The sequence below is a fragment of the Spea bombifrons genome, chromosome 5, assembly GCF_027358695.1.
Source record: "Spea bombifrons isolate aSpeBom1 chromosome 5, aSpeBom1.2.pri, whole genome shotgun sequence".
Taxonomy (NCBI): Eukaryota; Metazoa; Chordata; class Amphibia; order Anura; family Pelobatidae; genus Spea; species Spea bombifrons.
In genome coordinates, this window is record NC_071091.1 from 1,371,617 (window position 1) to 1,390,758 (window position 19,142).

General features: G+C 51.2%; 1 protein-coding gene and 1 pseudogene across 1 annotated transcript; both read right to left on the reverse strand.

Annotated features, from left to right (window-relative positions):
* Positions 1 to 26: 26 nt before the first annotated feature.
* Positions 27 to 16,580, reverse strand: LOC128496834 (microtubule-associated protein futsch-like). Its single transcript, XM_053466641.1, has 9 exons — positions 16,406 to 16,580; positions 8,778 to 13,712; positions 5,636 to 5,902; positions 5,175 to 5,263; positions 2,870 to 2,953; positions 2,579 to 2,725; positions 1,516 to 1,647; positions 499 to 621; positions 27 to 156 (listed from the first exon to the last, which is right to left on the reverse strand). Exons 1-9 carry the CDS (start codon positions 16,473 to 16,475, stop codon positions 142 to 144), a joined length of 5,862 nt encoding a protein of 1,953 aa, XP_053322616.1. The 5' UTR covers positions 16,476 to 16,580; the 3' UTR covers positions 27 to 141.
* Positions 16,581 to 17,867: 1,287 nt separating this feature from the next.
* LOC128498532 (uncharacterized) lies at positions 17,868 to 17,952 on the reverse strand (annotated as a pseudogene).
* Positions 17,953 to 19,142: the final 1,190 nt, after the last annotated feature.

Here is a 19,142-nt window from a genome sequence, read left to right on the forward strand (position 1 = left end):
GTTAGGATTAGTAACGAGTCGGGGGCAGTTATCAGGCAGGATTTATTGAGCAGCATCCGAGGAGTTAATGCGGGTCTAATACAGAGCCGGACCTAACGGGTACCTGGGAGCCGGGGGCAGGAGGTGCGGCCGGGGCGGCAGCTACATGGTTAATTCCTGTAAAGAAAGAAAATGCAGTCAGATGCGGAACAAAAAAATAAAAACATGCGGAGATTCAACAATAACCCGCGGCAGATCGGCCCCCATCCGGCCCCCATCCGGCCCCCGTCTAGTCGCCCGTTTCTCCTGCTGTAACGACTCAAACCTTAATCAGTCGTTGGTCTCGTCTTAGATTCAGGAGCCGTATGTCTATCCCATGCATGTTTAATACCCTCACTGTATTACCCTCTACCACCTCTGCTGGGAGGCTGTTCTACATATCTACCATCTGGCAGCAGCGGGGGGCTCTAGTGCAAAGTTTGCTCCGTATCGATGACCTCGTGATATCTGCCTCCTTACCATTATGGCGTTCACTATGTCGTTGTTGTTGTGTCTCAGCGCCCGCACGGCCTTGGTTCGGGATACGTTGGCCTGCGCCATCACCAGCTCGATGTCTCGCGCCTCCAGCCCCGTCTCATCCACCTGTTATAAGGAACGAGATTCAGCAAGGAGACCTCTGCGTTGGTCTCATTTTAGATTCAGGAGCCATATGTCTATCCCATGCATGTTTAATACCCTCGCTGTATTACCCTCTACTGCTGGGAGGCTGCTCCACTTATCTAACACCCTCTCAGTATAGTAAAACAGATTCAGGCCATATGCCTCTCCCACCTCCCCAAGATGCAATAAAAGATGAATAGGTTGTAATGTGAGCGGCGGTGCGGTAGCCGCAGTGGGGTATCAGGTAGTCGGCCGTGTTCTCAGGTGACGGAGTCTTTAGTGGATGATCCGTTTTATTGGACCAACGCAGAAAAAAAAGAAGATGTAAAAAGTCAGGCCTCGGAGGTCTCGTCTTCAGTAATAATAATTAAGTAAAGACATCTGAGGTCAGGAAAGGAAATGTAACTCAACATACGGTAACACCCCCCCCCCCCCACTGATCTCTTCTCCTCAGGTTCCTGTAACATAATTACCCCTTTTGTTACATGCATAAGCGGGTGTTTGATTCGCCTGCCTAAGGCCCCCGCTGTCAAGACGATGTATAAAAAATACTAAAAATTGTAACAATATACCATGTTAAAGCAGTATTTTTTGATCTATAAATTTCCCTGGCCGGGGCGTAACAATCATGGTCACAGGGGTCGCAACTGCCGCTCCTTTAAAGCTGGGTGGGTACTACGGAGGCATGCAGGAAGTGACATCACATCCATTTCCTGCCTGCTGGCTCAGTCTGCACTCTGCGGGGGGCACTGACAAGCTGTTTGGGGGCACAGTTGGAGCCCCTGGGACCTTTTGCTCGGTGAAGTCAGGGCCCTGGGGCAGTTTTCGCTCCGGGGCCGTATGGTTTTTAGTTATGCCCCGGGATGCGGCTCTCACCTCTTCCTCTTCCTCGCTCTCCTCCTTGATGGTGAGCGTGGGGGCAGTTTCGGTGATCAGCGGGGAATGCTCCATCGGGACTTTAAACTTCTCGGCGGCCGCTTTGTGGACTTGCTGCGATAAATCTTCAATCTGAAACGATCAATAAATCCTATTTTACTATTGGCCCCCCGGACCAGCGGTAACGGCCACAGGGGCCGCCGAAACCCCAACCCCAAAACCGCGCGTGCCCTGATCCAATCGCTGCCATGAAATCCGGCCACGCCTCTGAGGGGCAGATTTCTTACGGGTTTAAACGGCTAAACAATTTTTCCAATTCGGCGATATCGCGTCAAGTAACCCCGGGGGTCCGCCTGCCGGGAGGGGGGCAGCAGGGGCCGGTAAACTAAACAGTCCTGCTGGATGAATGCAGCCCGAATACAATGTATCATTCATTTACTCAGAGGCTAGCGCTCTCATTCCGCGCGGCTCCTGTACTCAGAGGCTAGCACTCTCATTCCGCGCGGCTCATGTACTCAGAGGCTAGAGCTCTCATTCCGCGCGGCTCCTGTACTCAGAGGCTAGCGCTCTCATTCTGCGCGGCTCCTGTACTCAGAGGCTAGCACTCTCATTCCGCGCGGCTCATGTACTCAGAGGCTAGAGCTCTCATTCCGCGCGGCTCCTGTACTCAGAGGCTAGCGCTCTCATTCTGCGCGGCTCCTGTACTCAGAGGCTAGCACTCTCATTCCGCGCGGCTCATGTACTCAGAGGCTAGCGCTCTCATTCGGCGCGGCTCCTGTACTCAGAGGCTAGCACTCTCATTCCGCGCGGCTCATGTACTCAGAGGCTAGCGCTCTCATTCCGCGTGGCTCCTGTACTCAGAGGCTAGCGCTCTCATTCCGCGCGGCTCCTGTACTCAGAGGCTAGCGCTCTCATTGCGCGCAGCTCCTGTACTCAGAGGCTAGCGCTCTCATTCCGCGCGGCTCCTGTACTCAGAGGCTAGCGCTCTCATTCCGCGCGGCTCCTGTACTCAGAGGCTAGCGCTCTCATTCCGCGCGGCTCTCGTTCAGCGGGGGTCTCTCACCTTGGCTTCTCCGAACACGATGTAGATGTCGGACGCGGGGCTCTTGAAGACGTCCGGCTTCGTGATGACGAATAAGATGTTCTTGGACTTGCGGATGGTGATCCTGGTGACTCCGTGGACCGGCCGCAGACCCAGCTTGGACATGGCCTGGGGGAGAATGCATTTCTCTGATTAATAATTTGCCTCTCCCTGCACAGGGGGTCCTGATTAGGAGGTGGTTTTACCCCCCGTACTGGGGTAGGTGTCACAGAAGCCACCCCAGCCTGGCGTCGATGCCATGAGACTACTCACCTTGCGGGCTTTCTTCTCGCTGCGACTCTGCTTGGATTTGCTCAGTGATTCCTCCCCGGAGCCGGCGCAGTGAGACAGCTGGTTCTGGAAAGAGACAGACAGAAGATCACGAGTCCCATAAAGAGACCCCCCACGAAATCCTGGTCTACCCCGTGCTGTTTCCATACACATTATCAGGTAGAACCCTGCGATCCCCTCATACCCCACAAACATTCTGCCCTCCTAGAAAAGAGGGATTTATCTATACATTATACAGGGGCCGGTCACTGATTAATCTATACATTATACAGGGGGGCCGGTCACTGATTTATCTATACATTATACAGGGGGCCGGTCACTGATTTATCTATACATTATACAGGGGGCCGGTCACTGATTTATCTATACATTATACAGGGGCCGGTCACTGATTAATCTATACATTATACAGGGGGCCGGGTCACTGATTTATCTATACATTATACAGGGGCCGGTCACTGATTTATCTATACATTATACAGGGGCCGGTCACTGATTTATCTATACATTATACAGGGGGCCGGTCACTGATTTATCTATACATTATACAGGGGGCCGGTCACTGATTTATCTATACATTATACAGGGGCCGGTCACTGATTAATCTATACATTATACAGGGGGCCGGGTCACTGATTTATCTATACATTATACAGGGGCCGGTCACTGATTTATCTATACATTATACAGGGGCCGGTCACTGATTTATCTATACATTATACAGGGGGCCGGTCACTGATTTATCTATACATTATACAGGGGGCCGGTCACTGATTTATCTATACATTATACAGGGGCCGGTCACTGATTAATCTATACATTATACAGGGGGCCGGGTCACTGATTTATCTATACATTATACAGGGGCCGGTCACTGATTTATCTATACATTATACAGGGGCCGGTCACTGATTTATCTATACATTATACAGGGGGCCGGTCACTGATTTATCTATACATTATACAGGGGGCCGGTCACTGATTTATCTATACATTATACAGGGGCCGGTCACTGATTTATCTATACATTATACAGGGGCCGGTCACTGATTTATCTATACATTATACAGGGGCCGGTCACTGATTTACCTATACATTATACAGGGGCCGGTCACTGATTTACCTATACATTATACAGGGGGCCGGTCACTGATTTATCTATACATTATACAGGGGGCCGGTCACTGATTTATCTATACATTATACAGGGGCCGGTCACTGATTTATCTATACATTATACAGGGGCCGGTCACTGATTTATCTATACATTATACAGGGGCCGGTCACTGATTTACCTATACATTATACAGGGGCCGGTCACTGATTTACCTATACATTATACAGGGGTCCGGTCACTGATTTATCTATACATTATACAGGGTCCGGTCACTGATTTATCTATACATTATACAGGGGCCGGTCACTGATTTATCTATACATTATACAGGGGGCCGGTCACTGATTTATCTATACATTATACAGGGGGCCGGTCACTGATTTATCTATACATTATACAGGGGCCGGTCACTGATTTATCTAAACATTATACAGGGGCCGGTCACTGATTTACCTATACATTATACAGGGGGCCGGTCACTGATTTATCTATACATTACACAGGGTGTCACTGATTTATACATATACAGGGAGGGGATCAGGACCTTGCGTTACGCCATGACAACTATGTCTGTTTTCTGTTGGTCTCCTAAGGAACAGCCCCTGGGGTATAATCTGCCCCAACCAATCAGATCCTGCGCCATGATAACTACGCAGCCAGAAAATGCAACCTCCATAAACCTACAAATCTCACAAATCCTGGCCAGCGGTGGTGGAAATAACGATAGCCTGACCTCTAGGACCTCTATCCCTATCCGTTACTCGTTCAGCCCAGTTCCTGAACCTCCCCTCCTTGTAATTGCCCCTGATTTTGAGCCCCTGCAGATCCTCTGGGTATGTAAGGGGTAAGTTTCCTCTTTTGCCCCCGAGTCCCAGGTTTCTTAACCCTTTCTTTATGGGGGTTCGTTTTAGCGTCTCTCCAGAGGTGGCCCCATAGAAGTTACGGGGGTTCCACGGGGGAAGGGCAGGGTGTAAATATGTCATTAATACCCCAACAGTCCCTGCAGCCTTTCCTGCCGGGACCCCCATGCTGCCGGCTCTGTGTGCATGCGCAGATACCTGCGAGCAGGGCGGCCCCGCTACGCACTCACACATTCTAACCCCACGCAGGGAGCCGCACCCCCCCCGACGCATTTCATTAAACCCCCCCAATGCGCTGCTGGGACAGTACCTGACCCGACGACGTCCGAGGCTCGCTCAGCTCCGGTTCCTCCAGCTCCGGCAGAGACTCGTCGTTACTCTCTGAATCATTACATGAACCTGCGGCAAAGACGGGGGTGAGCAGCAGGAAAGTGTCACGGGGGCCATGACATCACGTGGGCCATGACATCACATGGGCCATGACATCACGGGGAACAAACCGATGACTCCGCATTCCGCGGGTATCCGGACCCAATAGATCCAACCGATAAGAACATCTAATCCGGTCATCAAACCTCACTTGGTCTTCTCTTATACTCATGCCCCATTCCTCACAGGATTACCCTCTAACACTGCTGCTGGGAGGCTGTTCCACGCATCCACCCACCAAGCACTGCTCTATGACAGGTCCTCGGATTCTATGTATCCTCCTCTATATCCGCCCTCCTGTATCCATCACATATATCATAGAATGTTTTTGGCCCCCGTTACCTCTGTGGCCGACGGCCTCGCAGCCTCTCTGCCTCAGCAGAGGTTTGTTGATACCGAGGAGGGTCACGGCTGACGTCTCCCTGACGACCGGCATCTCTGCCCCTCGCGAGGTGGGTTCGCTCTCGCTGGACGAGCTGGGGTCGGATGCCGGGGATCTGTGGTGGGGCTTCTCCCCCGCCGGCTCGGTGACTGATGACAACTGCCTCCTGCCGGGGGGAGTACCGGGGGCCGGGGTGTCAGGGGTCAGAGCGGGGGGCTTGGAACTGACTGCAAACAACAGAGAAAGTGACGGGGTCTGCGCATGGACATTCATACCGTATGATTATATACAGTAATATCCCCCCCCAGCGCTGTATACAGTAATATAACCCCCAGCGCTGTATACAGTAATATAACCCCCAGCGCTGTATACAGTAATATAACCCCCCAGCGGTGTATACAGTAATATAACCCCCAGCGCTGTATACAGTAATATAACCCCCCAGCGCTATATACAGTAATATAACCCCCCAGAGCTGTATACAGTAATATAACCCCCAGCGCTGTATACAGTAATATAACCCCCCAGCGCTGTATACAGTAATACCCCCCAGCACTGTATACAGTAATATAACCCCCAGCGCTGTATACAGTAATATAACCCCCAGCACTGTATACAGTAATATAACCCCCAGCGCTGTATACAGTAATATAACCCCCCAGCCCTGTATACAGTAATATAACCCCGGCGCTGTATACAGTAATATAACCCCCAGCGCTGTATACAGTAATATAACCCCCCAGCACTGTATACAGTAATATAACCCCCCAGTGCTGTATACAGTAATATAACCCCCCCAGCGCTGTATACAGTAATATAACCCCCAGCGCTGTATACAGTAATATAACCCCCGCGCTGTATATAGTAATATAACCCCCAGCGCTGTATACAGTAATATAACCCCCAGCGCTGTATACAGTAATATAACCCCCAGCGCTGTATACAGTAATATAACCCCCGCGCTGTATATAGTAATATAACCCCCAGCGCTGTATACAGTAATATAACCCCCAGCGCTGTATACAGTAATATAACCCCCGCGCTGTATATAGTAATATAACCCCCAGCGCTGTATACAGTAATATAACCCCCAGCGCTGTATACAGTAATATAACCCCCAGCGCTGTATACAGTAATATAACCCCCAGCGCTGTATACAGTAATATAACCCCCGCGCTGTATACAGTAATATAACCCCCCAGCGCTGTATACAGTAATATAACCCCCCCAGCGCTGTATACAGTAATATAACCCCCCAGCCCTGTATACAGTAATATAACCCCCCCAGCACTGTATACAGTAATATAACCCCCAGCGCTGTATACAGTAATATAACCCCCAGCACTGTATACAGTAATATAACCCCCCAGCGCTGTATACAGTAATATAACCCCCAGCGCTGTATACAGTAATATAACCCCCCAGTGCTATATACAGTAATATAACCCCCAGCGCTGTATACAGTAATATAACCCCCAGCGCTGTATACAGTAATATAACCCCCAGCGCTGTATACAGTAATATAACCCCCCCAGCGCTGTATACAGTAATATAACCCCCCCAGCGCTGTATACAGTAATATAACCCCCAGCACTGTATACAGTAATATAACCCCCAGCGCTGTATACAGTAATATAACCCCCCATCGCTGTATACAGTAATATAACCCCCCAGCGCTGTATAAACTAATAACACCCCAGCGCTGTATACAGTAATATAACCCCCAGTGCTGTATACAGTAATATAACCCCCAGCGCTGTATAAACTAATAACACCCCAGCGCTGTATACAGTAATATAACCCCCCCAGCGCTGTATACAGTAATATAACCCCCAGCGCTGTATAAACTAATAACACCCCAGCGCTGTATACAGTAATATAACCCCCAGTGCTGTATACAGTAATATAACCCCCCAGCGCTGTATAAACTAATAACACCCCAGCGCTGTATACAGTAATATAACCCCCAGCGCTGTATACAGTAATATAACCCCCCCAGCGCTGTATACAGTAATATACCCCCAGCGCTGTATACAGTAATATAACCCCCAGCGCTGTATACAGTAATATAACCCCCAGCGCTGTATACAGTAATATAACCCCCAGCGCTGTATACAGTAATATAACCCCCAGCGCTGTATACAGTAATATAACCCCCAGCACTGTATACAGTAATATAACCCCCCAGCGCTGTATACAGTAATATAACCCCCAGCGCTGTATACAGTAATATAACCCCCAGCGCTGTATACAGTAATATAACCCCCAGCGCTGTATACAGTAATATAACCCCCAGCGCTGTATACAGTAATATAACCCCCCAGCGCTGTATAAACTAATAACACCCCAGCGCTGTATACAGTAATATAACCCCCCCAGCGCTGTATACAGTAATATAACCCCCAGCGCTGTATACAGTAATATAACCCCCCCAGCGCTGTATACAGTAATATAACCCCCAGCGCTGTATACAGTAATATACCCCCAGCGCTGTATACAGTAATATAACCCCCAGCGCTGTATACAGTAATATAACCCCCAGCGCTGTATACAGTAATATAACCCCCAGCACTGTATACAGTAATATAACCCCCAGCGCTGTATACAGTAATATAACCCCCAGCGCTGTATACAGTAATATAACCCCCCAGCGCTGTATAAACTAATAACACCCCAGCGCTGTATACAGTAATATAACCCCCCAGCGCTGTATACAGTAATATAACCCTCCAGCGCTGTATAAACTAATAACACCCCAGCGCTGTATACAGTAATATAACCCCCCATCGCTGTATACAGTAATATAACCCCCCAGCGCTGTATAAACTAATAACACCCCAGCTCTGTATACAGTAATATATAAGTATAGAGCCTCCCATTCTCTTATATAGCAGCGTTTGAGTGCCCAGAATTTAATTGGGTTATTCCTTGAATTTAATAAATATTTTTTCTGCCATATTGTAACAGAAAAGACTTTAACCCTTTCCTGTAACAAGTGGTGTTTCATACAGAAACACATAAAAAAAACCAGACTTTGCAAATATCATCAACCGAGGACATCTGATCTCAAGGAGAAGTGAAGAAGCATGCAGAGAGGAATACCTGATGAAGACTTCTTGGGATCTCTGGAGCTTTCCTTGATGTCTCTGGATGTCTCCTTGAGATCCCTGGAGCTCCTGAATGGATCTCTGGAACTCTCCTTGGAGTCTCTGGAGCTTTCTTTGGGTTCTCTGGACTCTTCATCCAAAGGACCGACATCAGGCCTTGAGCAGAGAGGAGACGGAGGCACTTTATTTACCCCAGAGCCGGTAGAGAGAGGGGGTTTCTCTGGGGCATTAGGGGTAGAGGATTGTTTGCCTTCACCCTTTAATGTTCTGTGCAGAGAAGGTTGGAGTTTGGAGCTCACCGGCTCATCGTGAGTCTGGTCGCGTTGCAAATTGTCCTGCTGGGATCTCTGCCCTTTAGCTGCCCCACCAGGCGAGCCTCTGCCGGAATCAGACGCTTCTGTCGTGCTGTTCACTTCAGTTTGTCTTTTGCTGGACTCATCCTGGAGCTCTGGATATTTTTTTTCTCCTGTCCCACCCTGATCGCCCGATGCGTCCTCCTGTCTGTGATTATCGTCAAAGGAAATGTCTGCAGCCACAATGTCCTCCTCAACTTGTTTCTTCTCCAACGTCTGCCTGTTTCGGCAAACGTCTCCCTCCCGAGCGCAAGCGTCACCTTTCCCAGACCGACTTCCCGCACCATCGCTCTTTGTCTGATTGTCTTCAGCAACCCCAGGGAATGTCTTCTCTTCACCGCACACCTTGGAAGAGCTAAGGGTGATCTTGGACGCTCCGGGAGAGCCAGACCTCATGTTCTGGTCCAAAGCCTCCAACTTTCCAAAAGAGCCCTGAAGCAGCCTGCTCATTTCCTGAAGGTCGTTGGACGTCTCCCTCGGATCTTTTGTAACAGTTTTGGGGAAGGCGCTGGCAGAATCTTGTCTGACAGCCTGTGATGGAAGGGTAGGGTCTCTCATTTGGAGAATAATATTTGGACATTTGGAAAGGTCTGCACATGGTGTAGATGCCTCAGCTCCGGTCGCTCGTTCTTCTGTGACCGCATACTCTGAATCCGCATCGTCACTTCTAACGAAGGCCTCTGAACGTCCATCTTCTGCTCCAAACAACCGAGAGCTTAGACCCCTTTCTGTATTTCCTTTAAAAATATCCCCACTTCTATACGTAGAATCTTTGTTAAATGTAAGAATATTGGTCAATGCAGCGGCTTTGTGTTCTGCCAAAATATCTTTCGTTCCTGAAGAAGAATCAAAGCGCTTGTCCAGAGTTTCCTCACCGGCTGCAGATTCTTCTCTTGCTTCTGGATGAGGGTCAGTTCGCGCAGGAACATTGGGACCTTCATTTTCCCGGCCCGTCGTTTCGTTATTTAAATCCAAGCCTCCTCCTGGCACACATTCTACTCCGATGTCTCCAGTTTCCTGAGCCGTCGGTTGGTTTGTCAGCCGTAAACCGTCCTCGTCCTCATTTTCCGATACCGGGAGGTTTTTATTTCCCAGACTGACGTCCGGCGCAGCACCTGAGACGTCGCTTCGATGTAAAACAGGGATATTCGCCTGGTTAGGAAAGCCTCCTCTATCCATACGAGCGTCAGGAAGGGTTTGGCGCGCCCCTTGCTCTCGATCTGGTGGCTCTTTGGAAGCCGGTTGGTCGCCATCTGCTCTGTGAGATTTACTTTCATCTTTGCATTTGTTGTCAGGCCGCGTATTTTCTGACAGAGCCGTGGCTTGAGTTCGGTGGGTAGAACGGTCGGAGATTATCGCGCCCTCGTCTTCTGGGATTTGGTTCTGAGGACCCTCTTTGTTGCGCTTCCTTGAATAATACGGACATTTATCGAGGTCGCTGTGAATAACGGGGCTCTCTGGCAGAGAGGAATCCAAACCTGTGGATTGCCAGCTGAGCTCTGCCGTCTCAGATTCTGTATCCAGAACAGATGTTTCATCTTTTGGGATGTCTTCCAGTTCATGTCTTCCCTCGACGGACTCTTGACCTTTTCCGTATGCAGTATTGGTTAGGTCGCTGTTAATAGAAGAAGTTGCAGCCTTTCCGTGTCTCTCCTCTGAATTGTTTATTATGGTTATAAGTTGGCCAGGGGAAGGTCTATCAGCGCTAGGATATTCATCACTGAAGGGTATTGGGCTCGACACCGGATGCTTGTCTTGAGACTCTGAACCGGTTATCACTGCCGCTGATGCTTCCATATATGAGGCCGATACGCTGGATTCTGCACCATAAGTTACCTGGTTTAAACCGTAACTAGCAGTTGCTTCCTCCTGATGTCTGTAGATCCGCTCGAGAACCGACGGACGGTCGGCTCCATCAGCCAGGTCATCTTCAGAGTCGTAACAGGCAAACAAGCATTCCCCCTCAGGCATTTGCTCCTGGAAATCATGTTGGGTGCAGCTTTCCGAGTCCAGGTCTTTCTTTTCAAGTTCTGTAATTTCCAAGTCCCTATTAAACCTTCCCAGGTCCCCGGGGTCGATAGCATAATCTAAAGAGACCTCCGTCTGCTTGGGGGACTCTGACAGATCGTTTCCGCTGCTCGAGTCAAAACTCCCCAGGTCTTCGGAACGAGAAAGGATACGATCGTCATCTTTGGTTATCTCGATGGCCATGGACGTTTGCCGTCCACTTCGTTCGCAGTCTCTGACTTGTTCTCTTATGCTTTCTGCGGTGGTGTTCAGTGGGGGTAAAGTGTCAAGTTCTTCATCTGTATCGAAACAAGCAATCAGACATTCACCAGCATGACGTGTCTGAAGGACGTTATCCAGCTCCGACGAGGAAGACTGCTGTTCTACCGGACTATCAGACCAGGACCCGGTTGCCTCATCTCGGTTGTCCAGTCTATCTACAAACTGTGAATCGTTGTGAGGTTCTGATGTGAGAACTAACGCGCTCCTTACGCGTTCTCTGTTTGCCTCTTCGTGTCGGGCGTTGCTGTTGCTGGACTCCTCTTGTTCACTTGAGCTGTCGTGAGAGGCACCAAGCCGGTCGGATAACGAGGGTTGTGCTACATTTGGTAACCGGTCAGCGTCTTGGTATTCCTCGTCACTTGGTTCTTTGTCTTCTTTCTCATTAGCTTGGTTCTCCATGAAACTGGGGTTCACCTGGCCCGAGGCACGTTCCCCGACTTTTGAAAGATCTCCAGGGTTCCCGACAACTTCCGTGAACTCTGCGCATTCGTTGTCCGTGTCGGATAGCTCCGACGACGTCTCCATGTCGCTCTCGCAGCCTGAATTGGATGAATTGAGCTGGGTGCCAGAGGGTGCCTCGGTGGCTTGTGGCGGGGAATCCGTCGTTATGGTGTACTGCTCTGTGCTGTAGCGCTTTTCATCCTCCTCGCCATCGTAAGATGCAGAATCTGACGACTCAGATGTGTCGTCTTGGTATGCAAAGGACTCATCTACTCCTTCGTTGATGGAAGTTTCTGACAATGAGTGAAGGAGGGAAGCGGAAGTGCTGTCATCGTCTTCATCTTCTTCTTCCTCTTCTTCCTCCCCGTCGGTCACCTCACTCTCAACAGACTCTCCTTGAGGAAACAACGTGATTTCCATCGATTCCGCTTCAAAAATCAAACTTCCGTGGAAAGGTAACATGAAAGCGGGAATCATTTGGTCGTTTTCAGCACTTTGAAGGCTGGCCAGCGGACATATTGGCTGCAGGGTCCCATCGCTTTCTGAAGGGCCGCTTAGCATTCGTGTTTGTTGGGGGTCATACAGAGCAGGGGAAAATGAAGTCTCAGCACTAACGTACTCGGAACACAAAGGCAAACTTGTAAAGGACGGGGCAAAGTCTGTTTCCCATTCATCTTCATCCTCATCCTCCTCTTCTGCACTTGACCGGCCACCGTCTTGATCTATGGCGTCCTCATTGGTTGAACCGAAGTCTTCGGGCTGACTATCTCCACCACATAATTCCGTGATATCCTCGTCCTCCAGCATGTCAGGCGACATACAACAGGGGTCTTCGCAAGGAACGTCTTCCTCGGCAGCCGAGGGGTCTGTGTATGAATTGGAAGCTTCCATGGTGTCGGCCTCGGCCATCAGATTTGGAGAACAGGAAGGGGACCCGCTAGACGTGGCCGAGGAACCCCAGCTCCCCCCTTCGGCAGTCATGTAGGACCCTGAAGGGGACGTGGGGGGTGAAGACAAACTCTCGTTCTCTGTGTCGTTTTGATCATCGTTGAAGCCGCCCTTCGTGTAGGGATGATACTTGAGATGCGAGTAGATGGTCTTTATCGGAGTGGAAGGAGCGGTGGTGTAAAGGTCTGAGTCAATGCTGCATGCAAGCTTACTCTGTACCGGCAGACCGTCGCATTCCGCCGAGCTGCAGGGTGGCTCTTTGGTGGGTTCGGGAAATAATGAAGGCACATCAGCTACTGCTTCACCCTGAGAAAAGAAACTTTCTTCCGGAGCATGCGCTTTGCTGGACTCGTTACACTCCAAGTGCAAAACAGCAGAACACCCTGACGCAGCAACGTCTCTGCCCCCCTCCTGTCCGGGGTCCTCCTCGGAGACTCCGGCTTTTGGGTCCCGTAAGTGCATTGAAGACCCAGGTAAAGAGTCCGCAGAGGCAGACCTGCTCCTGGAATCGCCTTTATTCGCGCTGCCCCTTTCCTCGTTGTTACAAGACGTTTCTTCCCCCATCACTATTCTGGTTTCCAGCGCGTCGGGCATCGATTCGGGGGCTTCGTGGACCTTCTGGACCTCTGCAGACGTCTCCTCGGTCGCTGCGGTCGGATCACCGGAAGCCTCGGAGCCCAGACTGGGAGCGGATGCGGTGGAGCCGGCCGACGTTTCGCTGCTGGCCCCCTCGGGCTGAGGCCGGTCTCCTTCCTTCGTCCGGAGATACCCGGAAGCCAGAGCTCTGCCTGCATCGTGCGGCTCGGTCAGCAGCGGAGACTCCTGGAGGGGACTCAACGCCTTGGGGGTAGTGGAGTCGCCGCTCGGAGTCGAGGCGGCAGAAGCCACCGGAGACAGTCCTGTGAATTTTAAACATATCAGGAGATTTCATCAGAATTTTAACAACTAACGCGGAGCGAGATACCGATAATTATTACGCAATCGGGGAGGCTGCCGTACCAGAGGGGCCCATAGGCGCTTTTCACTGCAATGAAGGCTGCCTGAACCAACTTAACAGCAGAGGAGAGAAGGTAACGGGGAGGAATAATCCTGCAGATCCCGAGAACAGGCAGTTAAGAAGGCTGCTCCGACGGGATACACAAGGGGGGGCTTTAATTAGCCAACGATCCCGTCTAGTCTGCTATGAAACCTAAAACCTCGATCAGTCCTTGGCCTCATCTTATGCCTGTCCTGTGCATGTTTAAATCCCCTCACTGTACTATGCTCTACCACTTCTGCTGGTAAACTGTTCCATATATCCACCTCCCCCTCAGTGATGAAATGCTTTCTTAACTCTCACTATTTGGCCTTGGCCTCCGGTGAATGATGTCCAAAAGCAGCCTCCATTACATTACATTTAGTTATATAGCGCTATCATATGCCATGGCGCTGCTGCAATCAGTGGAATAATTTCAATTCACAGACAGTAACAAACGTACAAAAGGAGAAGAGGGCCGGCTCCCGGGAGCTTACAATCTACTCTTTTTGAGCTGGGTTTTTGGAGTTGTAGTCACACGAGAGCGGCTGCCCGGAGCGCTCTCTTTTCTGGCAGACCTCGCAACTCTACCTGGGAGAATCGGGGTGCTGAGGGCGGGGCTTGAAAGGTAGAGGGCTGGCTTTGTGAGGGGTGGGGCTAGTACCAGATAGTTGGACTGGGCCAAATGCGAGGGGAGTTAGCCGGAGACCCGGGTGAGCCGCGCATCACCCAGAGACTGCAGGTCAAACCAGAGAGTTCCCAGAGCGACAAAGACAGGGACGACCCAAAGCAGCCCGCGGGCCCGGCCCAAAGCAGCCCCCCCCCGGCCCGGCCCAAAGCAGCCTGCCGGCCCGTCCTGTCTGCACTTATCATGCGGCGCTCTGTCTGCCTCTGGCCGTCTCGCCCAATACACGCCAATCACCGCCACGGGGAGGGGGTCTCATACCCAGAACACCCACCGTACCCACGCACGGCAAACATTACACTCACTAAATGAGGTTCTAGGAATTACTACCCGGTGGGGGTCTTACGGCACGTCTGTTCCTTCCAAGCACCCCAAATCCCTGATGCCCCTCTTTCCAGCTCTTTAATCCCCTGGTGCCCTTCTTTTGTCCCCTGTGCCCCTCTCTCCTACCCTGATGCCCCTGTTTCTTCCCCCTCTTTTCTAGGACGGCCCGGCAAGGGTTGCAGTTGAAGGACATCAGTGAGTTTCCCAGCGAGAGATACCCGGGGGCTGCTCAGTAAGAGACATCAGCGAGTGACCGGGGGCCCTGAGCCTGCGCAGCATGGAGTGACGCACCAAATCCGGGGCCCCCGAGACACGGCACACAAACTGAATGACACCCATGACTTAACCCTTTAACATCCAGTACGAACAGATTATTACGGGGAGGAATAAGTGTGTCTGCAAAGAGACAGATCCATTTTTTGGCTCCGAGCTGCTTGTGGGTCGCGCATGACCGAGTGTTTCTATATTAAGACCGGCCATGCTGCAATAATAGCCCTGATGGAGGCTGCGATCCGCAGCACATCGCACCGCTTCTCGCTGATCCGGGCAGGACAGACAACCCACCATGAAAAGATACCCCGCCGCCCGGATTCTGCCACATCCGCACTGCCCCCTGGGGTAAAATCCAGCGGAATTAACCCCATCAAACAATAAACGTTATCCATCAGTATCGCCTTCCTGGGGTCCAAACTCTCCCCTTTTTCAGTAGATAACCAATAGCCTCTAGATTCTTATTTTTGCCCTACCCTGCGAAGAAGGAGGGGGCAAGTGTTTGTAGTTACCCCTCTCCCTGGACACAGACCTCAGTGATGGGGGTGATTATGTGGTCCTGTGATATATTACGGGTGGGCAATATGAACCCTGGGGGGCAGTTAGTGATTCCAAATGCGTGGCCCACAAACTCCGGCCGTGTGGCCCTCCTGGATCAGACAGCGTAAACTGGGTCAACATAATGGTTTAACCTGGGGCCCCTCTCCTGGTTATCAGCACACAGCCCCCCCGTAGAGGGCTGTATTATTCCGCCCCGATTATTTTTCCTCCAAACCATGTAAGCTTTTTGGGTCAGCAGCTCCCGGGGGCCGCTTGCGCACCATCACCCAGGGGCCACATCCCGTCCGAGCCAAACAGGCCATTTAGTTTTTTTTAGGTTGCTGGCATTAAATATGTTTACGACTAGCGATGCCGGGGTAATTTCCAAAATGTGCCTGTCGGTGGGGTCAGAAACGCTCAAGGCTGGGGTAAGTATCCTGTTACCCTGACGACGTACCCAAAGGTCTCGGATAATCGGGGCATTAAGGATCCTCAGCATCACGCGGCGTATATACCCAGCCCTGCGCTGTCATCTGATACAGGTGGGACAATTTCTGCCCGATTCCCCCCCCGGGCAGGTACAGAGCATCAGCAACCTGCCCCCCTCCTGGTCCCCATCCCCCTCCCTATCTGGTCCAGGCTGCAGCTGCTAATTCCCCGGCTAATCCTCTCGTAGAATAAATCTGCCCCAAAAAGCCCACAGCCGGGTATCTACGCAGGGGCAAACCATGCGTAATACCCCCCACCCCCCTCCTCACCTGCTCCAACATGCTGGATCATCGCATCCTGGTGGGGGGTCTCCTCGGCTTTTGTGGCTTCCACCGGCATCTTCTGCCCCTCCTGCCCTCCCTCTGGTGATCGGCGGGGTCTTCTCGGGGTATGTTGGGGGGTCGGACTCCGGGCTTGCAGGACGCAGGCGGCTCAGCTTGCAGGGCTGCAGACATGCGCAGGGAGAGGCATTAGTGCAGCTCGAGCGGCTGATAAGGAGGCAGCTCTGACGATGCGCTGTCATTGTGTGTGATGTCATCAGCCTCCCCATGCAGTGGAGGCAGGGTGTGGGCACTGCAGAGGAGGTGGGAAGGTGCGATGGATCCCCGGACCCCCCTTCCAAATCTCCACAATCCCCCCCACCCCCTTCATTGTTCCATTAGATCCCACTCGGGAGGGGGGAGGGGGCTGCTGTGTCTTCCCGACACATTAACCCCTTCATTAAAGGATAGCCCATGGGCATCGCCCCGCAGCGATGAGAACGTCAGAGAACGGAACCTTTGGACATTCTACGCGTTAACATTCTATACGTCGTACCGGGAAGAACGCGGCTCCTGCGCCTAAAGGACCCCAACCAGCGCGTAAAAAATTGCAAACTCAGCAAAAGACACCACCGCTTGTGCCAAAACGTCTTTTATTTACCCCAAAATGGCCGGCAGCTCGGGTGCGCAGCAATTATTATCACAACGAATAAAATTTGGGCAGAAAATACAATAAAATCGACCGCGTTTACATCACATTTTCTGGATAGAGGAGACGTCACATCAGTCCCCAACTCAAAGCTCCGCTGAACAGCCTCGGCACCCCCCCGAACATTATTAACGGGCAGAGGGGCACTTTTGTTTTAAGAGCTGGCATTAAAGTCATGGCGGTGGCTTTCCTCAGACTCTTTATGTGACTTTGTGCCCCATGGCGGGGTATTTGTGTAACTGAGCGGGGCATTTAGAAGAATAATTGGGTTTATTTACCCCGTTTAATGTATAAAGCCGTTTCCTGCTGTTTCTATACACATTATCGGGGCTTTTAGGGCTGTAGAACCCTGCGATGCCCTCATACCCAGCAAACATTCTGACCTCCTAGAAAAGAGGGGCATCAGGGGAGGAGAGAGGGGCATCAGGGGTTTGGGAGGGGGGCTGGGGCACCAGGGCAGCTCGTAGGGGCCGATTGTATGTATTTATGCCGTATGGTTACGGCGTCGGGTCGCAGCCCACGTAATCCTTTGAGGGGTTCGGTTTTATGTTGACACCCCGCCCCCCGAGGGCGGCGGCTTCACACCTGGATCTACAGCAGAGCCAACTGGGCCTGTGTGAGGGAAGTGGGTGTGGCTAATTGTTAGCCCTGTCTGGCCCCACTCACATTATACTCAGCCATGTGTTAATGCCATAACATTGTGTTGCCCCTGGCCCCCCCTCTGACCTGGGTCCGCCTCGCCTCTGTGTACACCGCTGTAGCGTATGTTGGGTCACCAGAATTTTATTAGCAATAATCACGCCTCGGATAAACCTCATTGGCTATGATACTGCCACTGCGCAAAGCTAGGGTCACCAGAATTTTATAACGCAGAAGGAAAGCTGTGCCGGTGACTGCAGGAAGGGAACCCCCATCACCCCCTTTACCCCCATCACCCCCGGGGCAAATCCACAGAGCCTCCCAAACACATTCACTACGAAATTATTCATCTGAAGGAGATTTAATAAATCCGCATAATCTGTAACTACCCTAAAATATTAGGTAGCGCTCTGTCACCATGGCAACAGAGGTCATTGTTTCCTGACTTTTTACAATGTTTTGGATATTTTATGAAAATGGTTAATTATTAAAATTGGCCAAAACAGCATAATGTTCCCTTGACTGTTTAGGCCTCCGGCATCCATACAGATATCGGTAAAATAACTTTACTTTTCCCCAAAAAGTCACCAAACCCAAAATTCGCATTCCCCGCCCGGCCAATCCGAGGACATTAACCGTCTGCCGGCTGATTTAGCAGATCGGGCACTTACACCAAGAGCTCCAAACCGGTATGATCAGCCCGCACGGCTCCGTCTCTCCCAATGTCCAAGCCCGTGGGCCGCACCACTCCATCCCACTCTACACACCATCCAAGACTCCAATGGAGCAGGACACTCCACACTCACTCACACTCAAAAGATTTTAGGACAGCGTGATCCCAGAGGATCATCCCGACTCTGACCAACAACGTAAAGCCCTCGTAATAAAACGTGTGCCAATCCTACACAGAGGCTTTACCCCTATTCTGCCCCCCATTACCTCTGCACTTCTCTTGTGTAGTAGTAGTTACCGGAGCAGAAGCTTCAACTTCCGTGGCCACAACACCCGATTCATAGGCAAAGGCCCAACACACCTCGGTGGCTACACCAACATCTATGAGCTACTGAAAGAGCCAAACACCGGCCACTAAACGCCTCAGAAAGGCCGGCTCAGCGGATCACACTGACCTTCCATCACTCATAGGCAAATTCCTGCACGGTATCAATATCCATATCCCCCATCCGGTTATACGATAAACTAATCAAACACCCGTGAGAACACTGGCCGCGTCCCACTGAGCCAAGAAGTCCCCAGGAATGAGTGGGGGGGACAGGTGCAGTATGGGGGGGGAATAAAGGATATAGTGGGGAAAAGGGGCTGTGGGAAAATTACCGTAGTTGATTATGAAATTTAAAACAAAATTTATAAAAAATATTCGAAGACGTGCGGCCATCTTCA